Below are 22899 nucleotides of genomic sequence, written 5' to 3' on the forward strand. Positions count from 1 at the left end.
AATTAATTAATAATTATAAATCTTTATATACATATATTATTTAATTAATTATTTTAAGTTACTCCCCACCCTTATCCCCTATTAACCCAACATCCCGCTCCTAAACATTAATTACAATTTATAACAATACCTAAAATATTTATATAGTAGCACAATACCTGTAAATAATTAAAATAAAAAATTATTATGATTTGTTCCAAATTAATTACGTAACAATAACAAAATATACTATATATAAAAATTAACTCTAAATAATTTAATTAACGTATTAATATTAAATAATTGTCAATAAAATTAAAAAATATTTTTAAAAAATTATATAAATTAATTAACTAAATTATATTAATTAGTTAATTAATTAACTAATTAATATTAATTAGTTACCAAATAATTAATAATTTAAAATATGTACAATAATTATAATTAATTAACTAATTAATATAAATTAGTAAATTTATTAAGTAATTAATAATAATTATTTACCAAATAATATTTTAAAATATGTACAATAATTATAATAATTAATTAAATAATTAATATTAATTAGTACATTTATTAAGTAATTAATAATAATTATTTACCAATTAATTAATGTTAAAAAAAATTACAAACATATAGTAATTAATTATTTATTTTAAATTACTCCCCACCCTTATCCCCTATTAACCCAACATCCCGCTCCTAAACATTAACTACTATTTATATTACTATTACTAAAAAATAACATTTATTACCTTTTTTCTACATATTATCGATATTTTATACTTTGACTATATATCGATATTTTGTCTTGTCGATGTTTTTGAGTCGATATTTTTTTAACATTATTTCATTCGATATTTTTCCCAACGATATTTTTTTTTCGATATTTTATTATTATCGATATTTTTTACTCGATATTTTATCCATTCGATATTGTGGATTTGATATTATGTCTAGTTACCCTTTAAAGTCATAGAGAAAACAATCTGTTTCCTTTGATTCCATGGTCATGTGGAATCTAATGGCTGCTCTTTCAATTAAATTGTGGAATCCGCCGATATCCACTGGTGGAGAGTCTGAAGTGTTGGGTTCCGGCGTGGCTGGTGAATGAGCGACGTAATCCTCGCCGTCTCTGTTATGTGAAAGGTCGTCTCGAACCTCTCCTTCTTCAGGAACATCTTCTTCTTCCTCAGAAGATTGAATGTTATGCACCGTTTCACTGTCCTGCGGCATAACCAAAGGTGGTGGTCGTGATCTTGGGGATTGGTGCGGTCTGGATGACTCGTGAGGCTTCTCCTTGGAAGAGGCCGCTGGTGATTCTGGGAATCGTTTTTTGTAGTCTGTGATTAAGAATTGTAAGTCAGAGACTATTTCAGCCGGCAGGCATATCATCGGAGTAACTCGTGTATGCTCTTGGATCTGCGTAGTTTCTTCCATAAAGATGACATCATCTCCGTCATCGTCAGTACTCTGGCATTTGACATTGAGATCTGACGGACTGGTAGCCTGTTCGAATTGGTCGTCATCAGATTCATCAGTTTGCAATAAGCAGGCTGGAGGTAGTTTCTGAACCCTACTGGGTGATGTTAATTCTGGTGTAATAGGTAGTTTGGTGATCATTTTTGACGGGATCAACTCAGCTTTTTTCCATGGCGTCGACGATGTCGTCGTCGACGATGAGGTCGTCGACGGTGTCGTCGACGGTAATGACGACGATCGTTTGTCAGGCGTCGACGATTCTCTCGTGGTCGTCGCTGTCGTCAGCGATGTGATCGTCGACGGTGTGGTCGTCGGCGCAATCTTCGCCGTCGTCGATACGGTCGTCGACGGTACTTTCGTCGTCGAAGATGTTCTCGTCGACGATGTACTTTTAGACGTCGGCGTTGCTTTCGTCGTCGGTGGCGACTTTGGCGTCGACGGTGCTCTCGTCGACGACACACCGGATGTCGACGGAGTCTTCGTCGACGGTGAAGGCGTCGTCGTCTTTTGTTTTATCATCGTCGTCGATGTCGTCGTCGTCGATGGTGACGTCGACGAAGTTTTAACAAATGACTGCTGCTTTTTAATGAGTACAATCGACGACAGTGGCTTACCCATCGTCGACGATTGGGTGGTCGTCGTCGTTGAAGCAAAGGCGGACGAAGCCATCGTCGTCGAAACCGTCGTCGTCGACGTGGAGACCTATGTGGTTTTTCTTGAAGAAAACGTCGACGCGGTCGTCGACGAAGACTGCGATGGCTTTTTGAAGGTTGTCGGCTCCTTCACAGACGTGTCCGATCTTACCTCAGAAGACTTGGTGGTAGTCTTTTTGTGAGGGACGTCTGAATGGCTAGGGGAAGCCTCCCTTGGCCGATTCAAGGACAGTTTAGAAGAAACTGAAGCCATTTCACTGCCCTCCGAGGACAGTACATCATCATCTCTGGTCTTGAGCCTGTTGAGCCAGAGGAGCAGTCTTCCTTCTCTATCTTTGAGAGTTTTAGTAGAAAATGTTCTACAAATCCTACATTCCTTGACAGAATGATCCGGATAAAGACAGTAGAGACAAGTCTCATGCTTGTCATCAATGTGCAGTCTCTTCTTGCCACAAGAGGAACAGGCTCTAAATAGTCATTTCTTCGGTTGTTCAGCCATAGTAGAAGCAAATAATCCAAGTTTTCAGTTGAAAAAGTGAGAAATTCAAGAAACCTGAGGAGAGCTCAGGTGGGGACTCCCTAGCACAACGTGCGGTAGAAAATCTGAGAGACTGAGGCTCCTGGCAGGAAGGTTCTAGAGGGAGGTGGTAGCTGATTGGCTACCTTCAGGATTTTGGTCCTTTTTACAAAAGGACACAGATAGGCTACTAAGGCAAGGCCTTTAGGCCTACTTTTCTCTATGTATGTCTATTAGACATTACTTTTCTATTACCGGGGCTCCCATCTCGACGACGGGGAATGATTCAGGCATGTGAATCTATGAAAGACACCCATAATACTGGATAACTAGCACCAATAGAACTACAGAAAGTGGAAAGCCCCTTTCACACTTCCTATTGCTCACTGTACTACATACGCCATACATTAGCCGGGGACCATAGAATTGAATTTGCACACAGCTAGTTGTACAAAGTAGAAATAAGTAAACTACAGGAACACCTTCACCTGCTTATTAACGGAGTAGCAGTCTGACCAAAGATGGTCGCTGAGAGTCTAAACGGTTTATATAAACAGATGGCATGTGTAAAGTAAATATCTCTGGACAATTTAATTCTAATTAAATTCCGAGCCTGAACAGTTATATTTAGGTTTTAACATATTTATAACTGTGTTTTCATGAAAGTACAACCAATAGGGAAATGAATCTCACATGCAATAGCATGTACAAACAGGTGTAAAGTGCACATTAAAACTTGTGGTCAGAAGAAGAGTACACATGCTCGGCACATCAAATTAGTAGTTTTTACCAAATGGAAAGTTAGAGGGTTCACATTATTCAGAGCACTTTACTTTGTATTAAGAATAAGTAGTGATGAAATCTGAATATTTCAATGATTTGTAAAATTTTGTGAGATGTAATTAAATTTTATTGTAATGGTTTTAAATAACTGAACAAAGAATTTCAATGATAACACAACCACCAGGTCAACCAATTGATGACAGCGGGACCTGTTTGAAAATATAAAGGATAAAGTACCCCCTGCCATACATTATAAGGATATTGCAAGTCACCAAGGAGTTCCATAACCATATAGAGGAACAAGGTAGAAGGCAAAGTTCCTTTATAAGGTTATGGAACACCTAGGTGAGTTGTAATATCCTTATCATGTATCCTAGAGGGTATATTCTCCCATATAATACATGATCACACCATCACCGTTCCTACAAACGACTTAACGAGGAGCTCTTTCACATGAAAGAGCGAGCATGTTTGCCAACCTGAAGAATAAAAATAGAACGCTTACTGCAAAATTAAACACAAGTGTTCAATATTTGTTCCAAATAGATATTAGAAACAGTTCAATACAGGCTAGTTAAAGAAAAAAAAGCTGCAGTAGCTCGGAAAGTGTAGAAACCTGCAGAAAGATTCTAGCTATCCAACTAGCTAAGGAGTGCTAAAAAAAAATGTTCTTTCTGCTTGTCCCTGTAAGCTAGAAAAATAAAGCAGAAGAAAAGCAATCTTCCATTTTCGTTGCTTTAAAAAGCTGCTTCAATTATGCTCTATGGCCTGACCAGCCCAGCCTTTCACCTCGGCTGCTGGCGGCAGGCATCGTGATGTCAGAACTCCCCTGTAATAATTTGCAATAGTCTTGTTTGGATGTCTTTTCGTAATAATCGGTGACTAGGTGCGTCACCAGTCACCGATTATAAAGAAATCCGAGACTGACCTTTATATAGGGATTACAGATGCCCATGTATTGTATAGTAATAAACCAATGGGCCCTGGAATCCAATAACAGACCTACATGCAGAAAACATCAGATACATCCGATAATAGACACACCCAACCAAAAATATTATAAAACAAATATGGCCAAGAGTCTGAAAGTAAATCAACTGCACTTAAATCTGCTTGTAAATACCCACACACAAAACCAGATTTCTGGCAAGATGACTCAGTGGGTTAATACTCGTCATGGCCATCTTAAGTTGAGTACTAAAAAGTTTGAAATAGCAACTTCTGTTATTTTCAGCAGTTAGAAACAGCAGAAGTGAGCAGTGAAGAGGTATTCAATAAAAACAAGTAATTATTATCAATATGATTTTCATAACTAGGTCAAACCAAAAATCTAATAAGAAACCCAAAAGGTCCCAAAATCTTGTAACAGGTTCACTAGGCCAAAATATTACAATAGACCAACTACGTCCAAAAGGTAACATACACAAGGCCAAACATCTGATAATACACACCACAAATCAAATTAGGATTATAGACTAACCAGACAAAAATTCTAATAACAGCCAACACACTGCCCCAAATTTAGCATTATAACATATAAAAAGAAGTATATGACGCAAACAAATATTGCCAATAAGTACATCAGTCCGAAGATGTACTAGCAGAGCAATAGTTTACCACACGTGGGAAAGGAGCATCTGTGAGATAGACCCACCACACTAAAAATCCGACCACAGACTCAGCAAGCCTAAAATATGACAAAAGGCCTACAATGATAATCAACCACAAATGCAAAACTCTCAGAAACGTATAAACTTGCCAAAGACCCATCACGCACAATACATTGGAAGATATCCGCCAGAATCTAATAACAGGCCTCCTAATGGCTCTAGGGGTTGGTGATAAGCTGTAAGCTCCCCTTGCATGACATACTACAGTATGTTTTTTGCATCAATAGGAAATAAAACGTGACCATAGGCTGCAATTATAAAAGAGGAAAAAAATAAAACGTGACTTTTCAGCCTGTAAATAATGCTTGACAACTCAGTCAGAAGCATGTCCACCCATTCTCCTGACATCAGTTGGAGAAAAAAAAGACCCCTTCAATCTTTGTAATGCACATACAAGTAGGCTGTAGTTGACTCCTGAACTCTTGATAACACACACAAAAACAAGGCAGGACATAAATGAAGCATTTAAAACCTAAAAAGGTATTTTCTTTACAGGAGGGGCTGAAAAACGCAAAGAAAAAAATACGCAACATTGGTCAAAAGAGTGGGAAAAATGTTGATCGACCCTTAAAAATCTCCTAATGTCTTTATCTAGAAGGCGCACGCAAATACACTAAAGACACCCACAAAGATGGAATCTATTTTTTTTTTTTTCTAAGGAATGAATTTATTTATTTATTTATTTTTTATTTTTTTTTTATTTTTGCAGACCTTTATTGTAGGTATAGAGGTAAAACACAGCTTATGTGCCTACAACCCAACGTGTCAGGCCGGCAGCAATAGTACGTAGATCGAGCATAAGGCCGGACCTTGGGCATAGTGCCAGTTACTTACACAGCATGTCGCCTACAACCCACTTGGGCCGGCCGCGATAACTGTTATAGAAAGCTGTAGAATAAAGCGTATTACTGCAAGCAACCTATCCGTCAATATCAATTCGTACTTTCTTGAGGTCTAATTTTAACTTTTTGTTGGACTTTAAACATTAACAACAACTCGTAACAATACCCAGGAGGTCAGTCCCATTCCCTAGTGAGTTCCCCGTCGGGGGTATGCGGTAGTCAGGTTCACCGGACTCCAAGTCCGGCGTGATGTGGCTCTGAGCAGTATAGTGGGAGTGCGTGTGGTTGCATACCTTGGTGAACGGTCAGTCATGTGCTTCCCACTGCGGGAGGGGGCGCGGGGGGGGGCTATGCGTATAGTCTGTGCATGTCTCCTGACATGGGGGCGATGTTCCACCCTAAATGCCAAGACATGTGAATGCGCGGGGGAGGTCAGGAGGGGGGGGGGAAGAGGAGGGAGGGTGAGGGAGGGGGGGAGGAGGGAGGGTGAGGGAGGGGGGGAGGAGGGAGGAGATTTGCCGGGCCAAATCACTCCGCTAGTGGTCCATAGCTCCGACATTCGTGCGCCCCAGGAATGGACTGAGGACTACCTCATGGCTCTAGGAATCGCGCGTAGAGGAGCATTGCAGGCAACAAATCCCAGCTAGGTGCCCTCTAGCAGGCGGGTGGTGGGAGTGCTGAGTCTCGTCCTCACAACTGAGGGGAATCGTCGTGCAATCCGCCAGACTGCCCAACGTGCCCAGTTTCCCCCTGGTCCTCAGCACTCGCTTCAGCAGTAGACTGGGCGCGGAGTAGGTAGGTGGCGAGCGGGCCCCATAGGTCCTTGGGTCTCGATTTATGTGGCAGCAGGTCGGCATAACTGTGTAGCTGGTCTTGCCAGGTTGACATTGTCGCCAGCCATAGTTTGAATTTGGGGGCACGACCCCGGCCCCATCTGCACGCCACATGGCGCTTCGCAAGTAGGAAGCCCATTGCGGTGAATTTCCGGAATCTGTTATTTGCTGCAGCGGGTAGCCCCAGCAATGCAACCTTGGGACAGGTGTCTAATTCTATCCCTATCATTGTGGACATGGCCTCGGTCACCTGCGTCCAGTACAGTGCGACCTCTGGGCATGACCACGCTAAGTGCATAAAGTCAGCTCCCGCTTGTCTACATCTGGCGCATCGATCATCCTCTCGAAGACCAAATCGGTAGAGCTTGGCGGGGGTATAATAGAGGCGGTGGAGAAATTTATAGTGGATCAATCTAAGGCGAGCATTTCCCGTCACCGATACCGTATGGGAGCAGCTGTCTTCCCATTGTTCGTCTGTAAGGGGAGGATCTAGGTCCGCGGCCCAGTCTCTTCTGGCCCGTAGGTCTGGGGGAGCGGAGGAAGCATACGTGTGCTTGTAGAGCGTAGAAACAACGTGTTTCGGGGTGTCCTGTTGTAGCAGTGCATGCAGGGGCGCAAAGGTTTCTGGCTCGTCCGGGAACTCCAGTGTGACAGATTTGATATTCTGTCGGAGTCGCGTGTATAGGAATGAGTCCATAATAGAAGGCGTTTGTTCCCCGAAAAATTGAGCCTGTGTACGGAACTGGCCGTTTACGTATAAATCTCCCCACTTGCAAAGGGCCAGTCTGGAGAGCAGTTTACGGCCTATTTCCTCTCGGGCAATACTCACTCTAGGGTCATGTGCCAGAATCATTCTGGGGGAATACATAAGGGTCACCCCCATACGCTCCGCAATCCTGCGCCATGCCCGCACTGTACAGTCAACCGTGGATGGGTCTCTATCCGTGACACTAACCTCCTTATAAAGGTACCCCGACGGTTTTTCTGGTCTCATATATCCGTCTTCCACAGCGAGGTGCGCCATGAAGGGCGGGGGGTGAAGCCAGTAGGACGCGAAATGGCCCTGTGCTCAATCGTAGTATAATCGGAAGTTCGGTACTTCAAACCCGCCTTGGTGGTAAGGTAACATTAGCGTCGCCAGTTTTAGCCGAGCTTGTTCCCCCCCCCCCATATAAGTCTGGAGAGCTGGGACTCCAGCGCCTTAAAGAAATGCGGGCCTGGACTATAGGGAATATTGGTGAATAGGTAAAGCAGCTTAGGAAGAATGACCATTTTGATCATGGATACTCGCCCTGCCATGGACAACGGCAAATGAATCCTTTTCGTTATGCTGTCCGCTAATTTATCTAGGACCGTTCCGTAGTTCGCCCTGATCAGTGCATCCCGGTTCCTAGTCACGATGACCCCCAGGTATTTTATCTCATCTTGCGCCCATTCGAGCGGGAAGTCAAGGGGGAACTGGGGAGTGCTGTCAGTGAGGGGAAACAAGGCTGATTTGGACCAATTGATTTGTACCCCCGCTATCGCTCCAAACTTGGTAATTTCGCGCAGTAGGGGATTGAGGTTATCTCGCGGTTTATGTACGTATAAGGTCATATCATCCGCGTATAAGGAGATGAGCAGCTGTCGTTCCGGGTAAATCAGGGACCTATGGTTATGATGCTGGCGAAGTTTGGCCGCCAGGGGTTCGATTGCTATCGGAAATAATACTGGAGATAATGGGCAACCCTGTCGGGTTCCTCTGTGTATCTCGAAGGGTGCGGAGCGGGACCCGTTTAGGAGTACCGAAGCTCGTGGTTTGGTGTACAGTAGTTTGATCCAATCCAAAAAGCTGAATGGAGTACCCATCCGTTCCAGTAACTCCAAGAGGTAGTCCCATTCCAGGGAATCGAATGCTTTGGTAGCATCTAAAAATATTGCTGCTTCACAGTTGGGATCTATATCTTGCATGACCGCCTGTAGGGTACGGAGATTGTGCGAAGTCGCACGATTCGGGACAAACCCCGCCTGATCTGGGAGGACCAGCCGTTCCATAAGAAGATTCAGGCGAGTCGCGAGTACTTTAGCCAGTATTTTAACGTCAGTATTTAAAAGCGACAGGGGCCGATAGGAGTCACATAGCTCCGGGGGTTTACCTGGCTTAAGCAGTGATGCTATCAGTGCCTCTCTCATACTGTCGGGCAGTGCTCCTTCCTCGAGAGCTGAGTAATATACCTGCTTCAGTATGGGGGCAAGTATGTGGATGTAGGTTTTATAGAAATCTATCGGCAGTCCATCTGATCCTGGAGATTTGCCAGATTTCATGGACATAATGGCGTCCTTTATTTCATCGAGCTCAAGTTCAAGGTGTAAGAATTTCTGTTGCGTCGGGCCCAACCATGCGATAGCCGTATCTGCAAGATAGGTGTGGAGCACCAGAGGCTCTCGCCTTTGTGAGGAGTACAGTGCCCTGTAGTGGTTCGTAAGCACCCGGAGCTGTCCAGGTAAGTCCCTCTGAGGCACCTGGTGTTCGTCGCACAGGGAAGTTACATATCCACTATGTCTAGGGGGTTTTACAGCCGTGGCCAGGGCCTTTCCCGGCCTGTCTCCCTCCCCATATATTCGCGCCATGAAGGGTTTGCCTCGGAATTGACATTCTCTTTCCGCCGCTTCCGAATACTCAGTGATCTTTTCCCTGAGCCTAGCCCGTTTCTCATATTCCTCCGTGCCGCCAGCTACATCCCTCTCAAGTGTGCGTATCTCGGACTCCAACTTGCGTAGCTCTCCCCGCAGGGATTTGAGTACACCCCCTCCCTTGGAAATACACCAGCCCCTAACGGTGACTTTGAAAGCCTCCCAAACAGTAGTAAGGCTGCTAACAGAGTTAATATTGCGGTCAAAGAAGTCTTGTATGTCCAGCTCAAGTTCTGACTTAAAGGCTGAGTCTGCAAGGTGCGCGGGGTTGAGGCGCCAGCTTAAATAAGGGGAGACTTCATGGGGGACGCGCAGAGTAAGGAGGACAGGAGAGTGATCTGAGAAAGTACGGGCCAGGTGCAAGGTGTTAATTACCCAGGGTGTGAGGCCTGCCGTAAGGAAAATGTAGTCTATGCGAGCCCAGGTAGAGTGAACTGCGGAGTAGTGAGTACCTTGGCGCGTGGTGGGGTGCGTATGTCTCCAGGCGTCAACTAAATGGTGATCTTCCAGTATGCCCAGTAGGGAGCGTTGGGTGTTGGTGTAGTGTGACGATTGCGGGTGTGATCTGTCAATAACAGGCTTTACGGCTGTATTGAAGTCCCCCCCAAGTATAACATGAGCTATGCCCAGTGTTTGAATTTTGCCCCACATCGTGAGCAGTGCAGACGGGTCATCTGTGTTCGGGCCATAATAGCATGCAATAATCACTGTGTGAGAGTACAATTTCCCCCAGACCATGCAGTATCTCCCCCCACTGTCCATGTCCGTGCCTGCTGGGGTAAAGCCTACCCCTCTACGCACAAGGATCGTGACCCCTCTAGCATAACTGGAGAAAGACGAAAAGACTCTGCACGAGGCCCATTTGGATGCGAATAGGGGGGTCCCATTTGGCAGTAGGTGAGTCTCCTGTAGAAGAGCTATAGCCACTCCATGTCTGTCCAGGTACCCCAAAATGTGCCTTTTCTTTCTAGGGTTATTTAGCCCTCGCACATTCCATGACAATACCTGGAGCTGTAGCCCAGGTGGCGGATCCGTTACGTCACCCATCCCCGCAATGACATATAAACTGAGCAAGTAGGTGTAGCAACATGCATCGAACAAGTAATTGCAGAATGACAACTTAGGACATTTCCCAGCCCTCCGCCCTGGGGCCTCCCCCTCCCGGGACTCACCTTCAATAGGCCAAAGACAGTGTAGGGAACTAGCCGACCTCCCAATCCTATCCTCCCCCCGGTAACCCCAACTGACCGGGTCAACAACCACCCCGCAACACTGAAATGTCCGCCTCCCACTAGAGTACCAAGTGGACTGATAATCGTTGAGGCAGTGCTGACGTTCCCCCCTCCCACTCCGGCTTCCCCAACTTGCCGGGCATTCAGAACCCATCCCCCCTCCCACAGTCCAAATAGAGCCAAAATCAACATCAGAACTACAGTAACCCTGACCCCAGAAGGGGGAAAGGTGTTATGGGGATCGCCCATTGGAGGCGTAGTCTAAGAGGCGCCAGACCTGCCCACCACCTCCTTACTTGCACCCACTGGCATCTGGGACAAGGCCCAGACTTCGGCCGTGGGACGGAGGTGGGTGATCCGGCACTTGCCATGTTGTAGATCGGTGACAGATAAAATCTGCAGTGGTACCACACCAGAGAGTGTTGCATCTAGTTCAGCAGAGGGCTGCTACCGGCGGTGGTACCTCGATGAGTACAGGACTATCTTGATTAGTCCTGTTGGGATAATGGAGATTGTGACCTGGACCGTCGCTCCTCCCTCTCCTCTCGGAGTCTTTCCTTCCTTTGCTGCTTGAGAAAGTCTTCCACCTGTTGTGGGTTGGTAAAGAAGTGGTGGGTGCCACGGTGTGTGATCTTTAGCTTCGCCGGATAAAGCATGGCATATGGGATTTCATGGGTTTGTAGTTTCTTTTTAACTGCGGCGAATTTGCGTCTTGCATCTTGTACTGAGGGGGTAAAATCAGGAAAGAAGGACAGCGTTGCGTTGCCATAGGTTACTGTGCCCAGCTCCCTTGCGCGACGAAGAACTGCATCTCTGTCCCTGTAATTCAGGAAGCGGGCGATGATAGGGCGCGGAGGCAGCCCAAGAGGAGGAGGCGCAGCAAGTGAACGATGTGCCCGTTCCACTATTAGATGTGGGGAGAAGGAGTCTTTCCCGAACAGTTCCACCACCAGTTTTTCCATGAAGATCTCCAGTTTGCCAGTGTTCGTTGTTTCTGCAAGGCCCAGGACGCGGATGTTGTTGCGCCTGGACCTCGCTTCTAAATCTTCATTTTTATCCGCAATTAGCTTGAGCAGTTTATCCATTTGCGAAACTTGCTTGGTGGTCGACGTCGCCCCGTCCTCCAGCGTAGAGATCCTGTCCTCTGCCTCTTTGATGCGGGTGTCATGCTGTTCCAGTCTCGTCACGACACTATCCATACGGGTGTTAATGGTGTCGATCTTGGCGTCAATGGTCGATAGGCTCTGCTTCATGCCAAGTAGGAGCGTCTTCCAATCGTCGTCATGGGGGGACGGCGCGGCGGGGCTCCCCTCCGCATCCGGCGTCCCTTTTGCAGGTTTTTTAGACTCAAACGGAATCTTGGACTGCCTAGCATCGTTGCGCCCCATGTCGCGTCTCGGAGTCCGGGCCGCCGCTAGTGAAGAGGCCGCCAGTATTCCAGGTAGAGGAGATGGGTATATGGTAGGTGCAGGCAGACACTGGCCAGCAGCAGTTCACTGGGGCCTGTTATAGGGGTGACCAGCGCTATGAAGCCTCTCCTCCGTCTATTTTATCTTCCAGAGGAAATCCCCCAGTATAGGGTCAGAAGGCGGTAGGACTGATCGGTCAGAGTTCACTGGACTCCCCTGGAGAGGGGGGTCGTCGCTTCCCAGGCAGGGAGCCGGTTCAGCGTGGTAGAATGGCCTCTGTCACCTCAGGGGCTCAAGGCCTGTACACAGTTGACAGCGACACGAGGGCCTGCGGGGGCTCCGGCTAGGCCAGGAATTTTCGCGCCTCCAATGGTTTTGCAGAGCGGGACCAGGCCAAGCGTAGGAGCGTGTGCCTGGGGGACGCGGGGCTAAGTGCGGTGGGCAAGTCTCCTCCACATTACCGGCCAAGCCGATGCAGGTACCGCAGTCTCAATGGGGGTGTTGCGGTATTTTAGCAGGGTGTGGGCATGAGATTCCCTAGGCCGGGCCGCCCACCAGGAGTTAATGCAGCATAAAGTTTGACTGCTCTCACCCCTTTTATGTCCATACGTTCCGCTGCAGCACCACTCGCCCCCAAGGTCCGGTCCGCCCTCCGTGATAAAAGCAGGTCGTAGCGCGTCAGCCCGCACCTCCTCACCGTCTGTCTGCTCCGCTGCTCCCAGGTGCTAGAAATGGACAGCGCGGCTCCCGGCCGCAAGGAAAGCCGTTGGTCATGTCCTCCGCCGGCGTTTCACACCAGGATCGCCTCCGTAGTGTTTTTTCAAGGTCGGTCACTGGGGGGAAGGAGAGGGGGGGACCAGGGCCCAGACTGCAGGTCAATATCCACCGACGCCGTTGGAGAGGCCGCAGATCCCCGGTCTGTCCCAGTCAGCAGACCCGGCTGGCAGTCTCCTACGCAGCGTCACCACCTCCCGCTCTCAGATCGCCGGCGTCTCTCCAGGCAAGCCGCTGCGCAAATCGAGCGAATGTTACACCGTTGTATGCAGGACCCTGCAACGGAGCCAGTTTGGAGGATTTCGGTCCAGTATCACCGATCAGGATGCTGTAGGATAATGAATAATGCCAGGTCGGGCGGGAGCCTCACTCCAGTGCGGCCATCTTGGTTTGGCGCCACCTAGCGCCTCCTCCACAAAGATGGAATCTATGCTGAAGAATAAATGAATGGGCCAAATAGCAATGCCAACGCCAGACGGAGAATCTTCTTTATATGCAACAAGCCTGCCCAAAGATGGCTTTCATTTACTTGACGACTTCTGCAGCTTTATTTACAGGTCTCCAACCTCACAGTCCAGCCTTTCTGGAGCAAAGCCTACACTTTGAGAGATGCTGGCTGAGAGGGAAGTCTCCAGCTCAATGGCTAGCACAGAATGTACTTACATTCTGGCGGTGTCCTTGTACTGATAGAAGACTATGATAGCTGTAGATCAGAAATACTCCACTGATGCTGGACTACAGTTGATATCTAATCAAGATATGGGCAACAGGTGTGTTGGAGGGAATGCAAAGGGATGTTAACAGTTTAAGTCTGGAAAGCCATTCACCAAAATGCCATTGTTAGTGGACGTGAAATAATATCAACTGTAGGCTGTCGGAGGCCTTCCACCTGCAGCCGAGGGGCTACATGGAGTCATATGGTGGAAATTTCAAACAAATAAAACAGATTATGTCACTAGCATTAGCAAAGGCAGAACCAGCTGCTTAGAACTGATGACTGAATCTAGGAACAGATTGCTGGGGTGCAACTGAGAAGATGCTAAGGACGGAGTTGAAAGGTCTTACCTGCCCAGCATCACCTTGTATGAGAGGCCTATGCCAGCCTTTTACACAAAATTCAGGGTCTTCCTCCCCACCCCTGCTCCTCCCTCCCTCATGGATGAGGGAGTGCCAATGTATCCTGGGCTCCAGAAGCCTCCTCGGCCATCCTGACAGTAGGGTGGACCCACATATGGTGAAATAGTGTCAGGAGACGGGATATAAGAAAGCTCTTAGAAAACACGGGCAAACAGGCATACCACTTCTCTATCATGTCCTAGGAGACTGCATTTGTCTTGAGCTAAGAAATGAAGGTTTTCTGCATCTAACAGACTACCTCGGTTTGGTCGGCGTGTGACGCTGTACCTGGACCTTTGAGGCTGAACTTAGAATATGATGCATCAGCACACACGTCTGTCCCTGAGCACTTGGAGGCTCTGCACTTAACATGTAATTAAACGCCAGTGGGTCATTATGGCTGCATCCAAGGCATGTAATGGCAACACACTATTTAACAGAAGGCTGGTAAGTAAAATTGTCTTTTGTCTAAGTTAGTGACACGTTAATATTTTATTAATCTTACTTATCGTAGGGCGGTTTATTCACCAAAGTGATGTCACTTCTTGTTACATCACTGGGATCTATGGGACTATGATGTCAGTTTGTGGAATGTCAACTGATGGGTGGTGTCACTTCAACTGCCCCAAGATGTTGGTGGAATATACATCCCTGTGCGGAGAAGCAGTACTCGGTCGTCAGCCCTGAATGGACTGGGTCTGGGAGACATTGGCATGACTTTGCTCTGGGGAGGAACCGCCGAGCAGGAGACACTTCAAGCACTCTTAGGCCATGACCAGACCTGGACCTAGGTATCCCCACCAGCTGCTTCTCAAAGGTTGGGAGATGTTTGGAGATAGCGGCTGATGCATCTGAGCTTTCATTTGCAAATAAGGAAGGACTTTCCAATACTAAATGCTTCTGGACCACAAAAGAGAAGACTGCTTTTAGGCGCTTGACTGAATCTCTTGCATCCTTTCTCAAGTTCATAGCAATGACATGTTCTCCAGTAGGACTCAAGGAATGAGACGAGGGAAGGACGCCTTACCTGTGGGATAGCCAGGCCCAGCGCGATCCCGCCCAGCAGGAACAGGTTGGTGTGCAGCCAGTTGACCAGTCGGTCTATGCACCCGCTGGTGTGGATGTAGAGTCCGGCCTCCAGGTAGTCGAGGGCCTGCATGCCCTGCCCGCACATGGTGTTAATGACGGACTGCGGAAGTGGAAGGAGAAACAAGTGAGACAGTGCTTGCTGGTTAAACCAAGTGTGAAGAAACAAATGATAGAAAGATCGAATGAGAGGGATGGCGGGATAAAAGAGAAGGAGAGAGAAAAGGTAGACCTTTGAGAGCAAACAACACATGAAATACACAAAAGATGGATAAAAGTGTAATGAATAACGGAAAAGCTAATAGATTAAAAGCGCAAAACAAAAAAAGATGGAGCGGTAGATGAAAAACAGGTACAGAAAGAACAAGGATTCAGATCCTCACTTTTTTCATTAACGAGAATCAATTTTGTGTCCAGTTAATTGTTATAACTTTATGCGCTGGCTTCCACCTGTAGCCTAATGCTCACCAATGAAATATGAGATACAAAGCAGGGAGAGGATGCTGGCTGCAAAGGGTGAGCTCACAGCACACTAAAATGTGAACGTGAGGTAGTTAAAATGAGAAACCTCAGAACAAATGTCTGTTTCATATCCCCTGGACTTCCTCTTCCTCCAGAGCGCCACACTGTTTCCAGGCTTCAGACGGAGAGTCTCAGTCTCAGAAATGCTTTACACACAGATTTTGGAGGTGCCTTGGCAATTAAGACGAGACTTCCTGTTTCATGCTGGAATGAAGCGCCAGTGCAGGTTACAATAGTACGGTCTGAGTCTGTACTTCCATATATAGCTCTGCGAGAGCACTGAAGGGCTAATACTGCTGAAACTACTGTTTCCTTCCCCAGGTCAGGAAAATGAAGTCCCTTCTCAAGCCAGGAGCTGATGGGAGTCTATGGGGTGTAATCAGATCGCGCTTATGTCCCCCTGCCAGAAACATAACAAGCATTAGCAACGCCAATAGGTTGCACCTTTGAGATATATTGCTATGGAATAGTGGGGCACCCTGTCCTACAGCATCTGTGATGCTCTGCAGAATGGGTAAAAATAGAGAAGTAAAAGCCTATGACCGGGTCAACGACACTATTTTGAAAGTGTGTACAACAAGCATACATGAGCCTACAAAATGATGCAAGCACTTTTTTCCATTTTGTTTAGTGATCCAAGTTGGATTAGTAAATATTAAGAAAAAAATAGTTATTCCCCCCCAAAGCGGTTGAGGGGGAAATAATAGAGGGCAGGAGGGTTAAGCAACACAAAGCAGGCGGCACCAATATTAGGGCAGGCAGAAACACAAAGGCCGCAGGTGGGGAAAGCAGCATGGGGGGAGGGTGTGGGGAAGCAGACTGAGGGAGAGCAACATGAAGGGGGAAACAAAAAGATAAGAGAGCAACATGGGGCAGGGAGGGTGCAGCAAAGGCATGTGAAAATCGAATTATATATTTCTTATAAAACAATGCGTAACATAGGTTTGGTTTGCTTGATGTAACTATACCACATTTATGAAAATGCATGTTCAACTGTGCAAGCGAAAAGTACAATTTTCCTGCTGGCTTTATCAGCTACAGGGATGTGTTTTGAAACATTTCAAGGTCATGAACTAAACTTCTATTTCTATGATTGCATTACAGAACAGTCCATTGAATTAATTTGCATTTCTCATGGTTCTGTTTAATGAAAATCATTTTTAAGAGGGTGTTTTTGAACTTGACAGTCTTGTTGGTTTAGTGTGCAAGTAACATTTCAGAGCAGCCTTTTAGTGCAGGTATTTCTGAAATCTTACATGATTGCTGACTTTTAGAATGTTATGTCACACATATAGGTTTAGAAAGATAGTGCATGTGAAAACGATCATACATTCTGGTCTGCTTTTCCCGTGCATGCTCATGATGAAAGTGAGTCTTTACTTGATTAGGGTCCATAGACGCCTTGCCACACCACAATTCAAACGTACACACTCGCTCTCTATCTCCCACACAGGTTGTGCATCAGGTCTATTAACCATATATATGACCTGCAGATTATACAAAGACCCATGACCAACTGGCATCGGTGGAAATTCAGGACAATGAGAGTACAAATTCAGGAAAAAGGGTCAAAATTCATGACAAAAACTCAGAACAGGAGGTCAAAATTCCGGACAAAAGTTCAGGACAAAAGGTACCTTTTACTGATACATCAGAGGAGGTCACACAATAGTACATAAGTAAGCAAATAGACAACCAACATAAGTAGACATCAAAATAAGTTTATATTCGTTTGAGAAAATAGTGCACTTCACTTTTTGTCGCCGCTTTTGGCTACTTTGTTACCCTTAGCCCCCTCCCCACAGAACTGCTGCATCACAGTGATTATTCTGCTGTGTTTAGTTGTTATTCTGCCTTATACTGACCTGAGAGCCACAGATCAAAGTCAGAAAGGGCCAAGAAACACTTTTATCGGACTCCGTGACACCCCAACTTAAGCAGATATAGCCAGTGCTTCACTACGCCATTGGCCCGTTGTCATTCATTATGTGATAATCATCCACAGTCAGAATGACAATGGGCCTGTCCACTGTCTGTGCAAGGACAGGGAGGGGTTGCTGCAGCCTCTAGAGTTCGAAGAGAAGTACGAGCTGGCTCAGATTGTCACAGGGGAACAGCACAGCTTGCTGCCATCAACAAAATTACAGACAAAAGGGGTCTGTGAAAGAAATCATCACTGACAACGGACAAGAGGCCCAAATAACGGGCAGTCCGTGAAATTTACAGACGGTTGGTCACCCTAGCTGTATCACTGAGATGCGAGTCTGTTACCTGCAGGTGACACCGTTTCTAAGACCTACATTCAACACATCGATCAGTTTAATGAGAACTTTTACACAACAAACCGATTTGAAGGACTTCACGGATTTAGGTTACTTTCCTGGATGACCTCCACCCTCCTACTGACATCTCGAAGTCCCCAATGAAACCTTTACTCTTTCGAAAAAGCTCACTTCCAGTCTCTTCCCCCAATGCTCCACTTGTTCTTTGTGCCATCTTTTCAGTTGCGCATGCTGCTGTGTTTCTTCGGAAATCTCACACTTACACCCCCTGAATTACATTACGTCCTTGCGTAAGGATAATTGCATTCACATTTGTATAAATCTGTCACTTTTTTTGTTGGTAGACGTCTCTGGTATTACTGCTTGCACTGGAGGGTTTAGCAATGAGTTACCGTCGTGCTACCCATTATAGAGCAATAGAGCTTGGTGCGAGTTTCTTTCAAGATCCAACGCTGCCATCTTGTGGTACTTAAGAAATATGCACGTGCTGCAGTAACGAACATGAAAATCTATGCTTTTTAGGAGCAAACTTTCCTGACTCACCTAACTTTAAGGGACAGGAGAAGGGGAGATTTTTCAATGTAACTAAAGCATCATGCGGTATTTACAGTCAGTACAATTTCTATTGCAGTGACCGCTGACTTTGAACAGACATGCACAATATAGTTTATCGGTAAATCAGTATGAATTATAGTGTGTGGAAATCGGGTTTCTGTGAACATTTATAATTTGTACACCACCAAGTAAAGTGTCTTGGTTTATTTTGTTTCTTTTAAAATCTCTGTTTCTAGTACACTTCAGAATTACAAAAAAATGCACTCCATTCTTGCTTTCCTAATTGCTGAATATAGTTCATTTACATGTATCTACATTTTCTTGTATGTTGCAAAAACCCAACATCGCACTTTCCTGTACTCCAGCAAGATTGTCACATAGTTCACTTTAAAAACTCCTCTCGCTTTACAGTTGGAGAAAGAATCCCTTGATCAACAATTTGTTAGAAAACATACAGCCTGTCATTTGACCTCTGTCTTTGAAGCACCAAATCTGAAAGATAAACACAGAATTAAAGGCACATATCTATTTATTAATTGGACTTTTGCGCCTCACCAACAATTGTCTGACTACCCACCAATAGATCGCAACCCACAGTTTGGTAAACATCGTTCTAAAATATATCAGCAGGGGTTGAAATTACAAATTGTTGTAACTCCTATCCCTGCCTTTAATCTGCTTCTGTTAGATGTTTTTATCTGTTTTTTGGAGTGATTCATTGAATATTTTTATTTCATCAGAGTCAATAGCCATGTGAGGTCATCCTTCATCTAGCTGGGTCTATGGTCATGCCAGTGTGTTCGATGTTATGTCCTTAGAAATTCAAAGTTATTTTCATGGCACCTTCCCTAGCCCTACGATTTTGCTGAAATGAGCAGAAGCTGAGTGGCGGTGACAGCACAGTTATATGAAGAAGCTGGGCCATCAAGTATCCTGGATCTATAAATTGCTCCGCCCTAAACATTCAAGCCTCAATAAAAAGCTCACTTCCTATTGGGAATCGCAATCTTCTTTCCCGATCTCCGAAGAGGTCTGATCCATGACATGGAACTCAGTCACTAGAAATAAAATGTCCCCAGCCCTATCTCAGACGAAATTCTGGCTCTTACACAAAGCATATTGGACACCTGCTCGCCTACACCTACACAAGATTAGAGAGGATTCCAAGTGTTGGAACTGCAAGGAGGATACAGGAGACCTGGCGCACCTGCTATTCTACTGCAAATGCTTTAAACATTTTTGGGACAGTATATTTGATTTGATCTCAAAACTTTTTTCATGCTCCCTTAAGAGGACATTCACTACATTAGTATTTGCCTCCCATAATGTGGAAACACTGAACGACAATGACAGGGCCCTTTTGGACCTTCTGCTGATCGCAGCAGTTAAAGTCATACTAATTAACCGGAAGGATACAAACAAAGCATTGTTTAAATGCTGGTTGAACTGGGTATCCCTTCTCAGAGGCGCGGACACAATTGCCCTCCAAAACTCACCTTGGAAACCCCCCTCCGACATTTGTGGGATAGTCTTGACATATATTTTGAATCACGCAAACCGCCCTGAGATATTCCCTTCGTGAGGCGTGGCTTGTAGTGTAGTCTGCCCAGGCTTGGCCTATACCGGTTCTCTACCTAATTTCTCTTGTAGGAAATCATTTGTATTATGTCACTGCAATCCATGAGTAGATGTTCATTGTCAGCATATGTTTTATGGTCCTTTTAATTTCTTTTTCTTAGTTTTTCGAAATATAGTACACTTTCTAGTATGGTATTTATTTTTTACTGTGTGTTTGTTGTATTATTTTGTTCAAGGAAGCAACCAATAAAAACTTCTGAACACAAAAAATTAGTGTTGGAAATGGAAACAAATACTCTGGGCAGTGCTTAATCTGTACTTTTGGGGCTCAACTGCAGTCATTTTTTGGGGACCGGCACTTATTTTCCCTCACCAGACATTGACAGAGGTGATACAAACACAGGAGAATTAAATAAGAAAACAGAAAAACTATCACAGAATGCAGGAGTGACGTAAAGGGGCAGAGTGCCTAATAGTGGACTAAATAGGCATGAAGTGGATTCAAGACAATGCAGCCTTGTATTTGGCGCACTGACGTTTAATAGGACCTACTCCGTTCTTCTGAATAGTTCAGAGGGCTTTCATAAATTGGGCTAAGGGAAAGACGGCACAAATGGGCACAGTAACGAGGGGTGGAATCATGAGGAATGCAGGCTAACAATCAATATACATTAAAAAAAAATAAAGCTCTTCCCTAAAGAATTGATAACAAGTACAAATGTCATAGTACATTTTTTCTGGATAAATTGATTGGTCAGAAGCAAACTGCATTTTAAAGTTTCCTACATGGTTAAGGTACATACTGGCAAAATATCCTTATACCTAGCAGGTTTCAAGGTATAAAATAGTAAGATAACTATGGTGGCTAATGCACTTGTGGAGAGATCGGTGTGTAACAGTGGCGTAACGAAAGTTGAGGAGGCCCCCAAGCAAGGTACATAGAGGGGCCCGCTCCGGATTTAATCCAGAGCTCTAAGACTTGAGTACTGTGCTGAGAGGGCCCCCTGCAACTCGGGGCCCCCCCACACTGAGGGGACGCAGGGCTGTGTTACGCCCCTGGTGTGCAAGGTAATCACAGGTTTACCTCATCATGAAATAGCATACAGGGCTAAAGTGCCAGCTGCAAATTACGGTGTGTAACATACAGGTCACAAATATATGTATTTCATATAAATAGATCAAGGGGCTACTCTTCCTGCCACAAAGATCCTTGTGTTACCTGCAGGTCACAAGTTACAATTCTTTGTAATATAGAATTGTGAGATATGAACTGACACAAAGGAACTGCATACAAACTTCATGGCAAAAATTTACGACCTCACTGTTATTTTTCTATATGTTTTTTTTTTAGTTTGTTAAAAACATTTCTTTGGGAAATAATAATCACTAAGGGCTCCAGAAATGAACATTAGTATAATTCATACGTTCTTCACAGCAATCACAACATTTTAGAACACTCACGTCTCTTTTACCTTCTCATGTAGAGACCCACCATTCGCATGATTAGGTGCAGTGTGTTGGGAACAAAAAGTTTGTTCAATGTCTTTTTAAGTGGTCCACCATCAACCGTCAGTATCTGGACTCTTGCTTTCACCATGCACTTCATCCTTTACATAAGAACATCTGCTTGGGGGTTGTGTGACTATAAGGCAGTCAAGTGATGCTTGATTACAAGACTCATCAAAAGAGCCTCAGAGACAAATTGTTTAACGCTGTCAGTTACAATGATCGTAGCCACCCTATCCTTGCAAATTAATCTTTTAGAAAAATTAATAACAAGTAAAGTGCTAATGGAACCAACAAACTTACAGATGTAATGCACCAACACTAGGTCAAACCCTTCGGTAGTGGCATCAACACAAATGGTTTTACAATATCTAACTCAAGTCTCAAACATACTTCACAATGGAACTTGAGTGGCTGGCAGCAAGGCGTTCCTGACAACCTTGGTCTTATGACTACCAGCACATTGTGTTCAGTCTGTTAGCATAATCATCATATGTACATCCATCCTTGGTAGCAGAACATCTGCTTCATGAGGAACCTATACAAGTGAAATTAATGTGCAAGGTTGGCTATCTTCTCCCTCACTTCATCACGAGGCACCAACCTGTCACCCAGACACATCCCTCCCTCAACTATCATATGCTAATCCCTTACCTGTCAACATTCATCCTTCTTTCCAAAGTCAACCCTCTGCCACTTTCTTTAGAACTCCTTTAATAACTCATCTGCAGAGTAGGATTGCTCTCATTCCTCCATATGTATGGACGTCTCACTCACCCACATCACTTGAGTCTCTTCTCAGACCTCACTTCATCCATTATAGGAAACTGGGATAAATAGTCCAGTACCTTGTTCTTCACTAAATATTTCACTTGGCAATAAAGTTCTTTTGAACACTCCACCCACCTCAGTTACCCGAGTGGCCCATTCTGGACCACAAGAGGAGAAACAAAAACAGGAAAAAAGAGCTTGTGATCAGTCCCAACCTTAAATGGTAATCTCCCAAAAAACAGAACTGTTGAGAGCATTGGCATACTTGAGCAGGTATAACCAGTTCCTTTAATAAAGATGAATAGAAGACACACTGTATACACCCACTACATTGCCACCTCGACACGAGCAGAACACTACATCAACAGACATTACCAAAGAGGAGCATAGTTTAAAAATAATGTAACTTAGTTTAATTAAAATAGTAGAGAATGCTAATTTATTTCGTGTAAAAATATATGTAGCCATCATTTAACTGTGTTGTGATTCTCATTACTGACACTGAGTCACTTTTGATCATGTGTAGCACATTTCTCCTTCCTTGATCTTTTTAAAAAGTGAAGGGGCATTTGGTACTTATATTCTTAATCATTTCTCTGAAACAGTACAAATTATTGCAGTAAACAAATAGATTGT

General features: G+C 44.9%; 1 protein-coding gene across 1 annotated transcript in view; it reads right to left on the reverse strand.

Annotated features, from left to right (window-relative positions):
• Positions 1-22899, reverse strand: part of TSPAN33 (tetraspanin 33) — a 156798-nt gene that overhangs the window by 13308 nt on the left and 120591 nt on the right. Inside the window, exon 7 of the mRNA XM_078677670.1 lies at positions 14991-15152. Coding sequence (XP_078533796.1) covers positions 14991-15152 — 162 coding nt within the window. The remainder of the gene's footprint in view (positions 1-14990; positions 15153-22899) is intronic.

The sequence above is a fragment of the Lissotriton helveticus genome, chromosome 1_1 (assembly GCF_964261635.1).
Source record: "Lissotriton helveticus chromosome 1_1, aLisHel1.1, whole genome shotgun sequence".
Classification (NCBI taxonomy): Eukaryota; Metazoa; Chordata; class Amphibia; order Caudata; family Salamandridae; genus Lissotriton; species Lissotriton helveticus.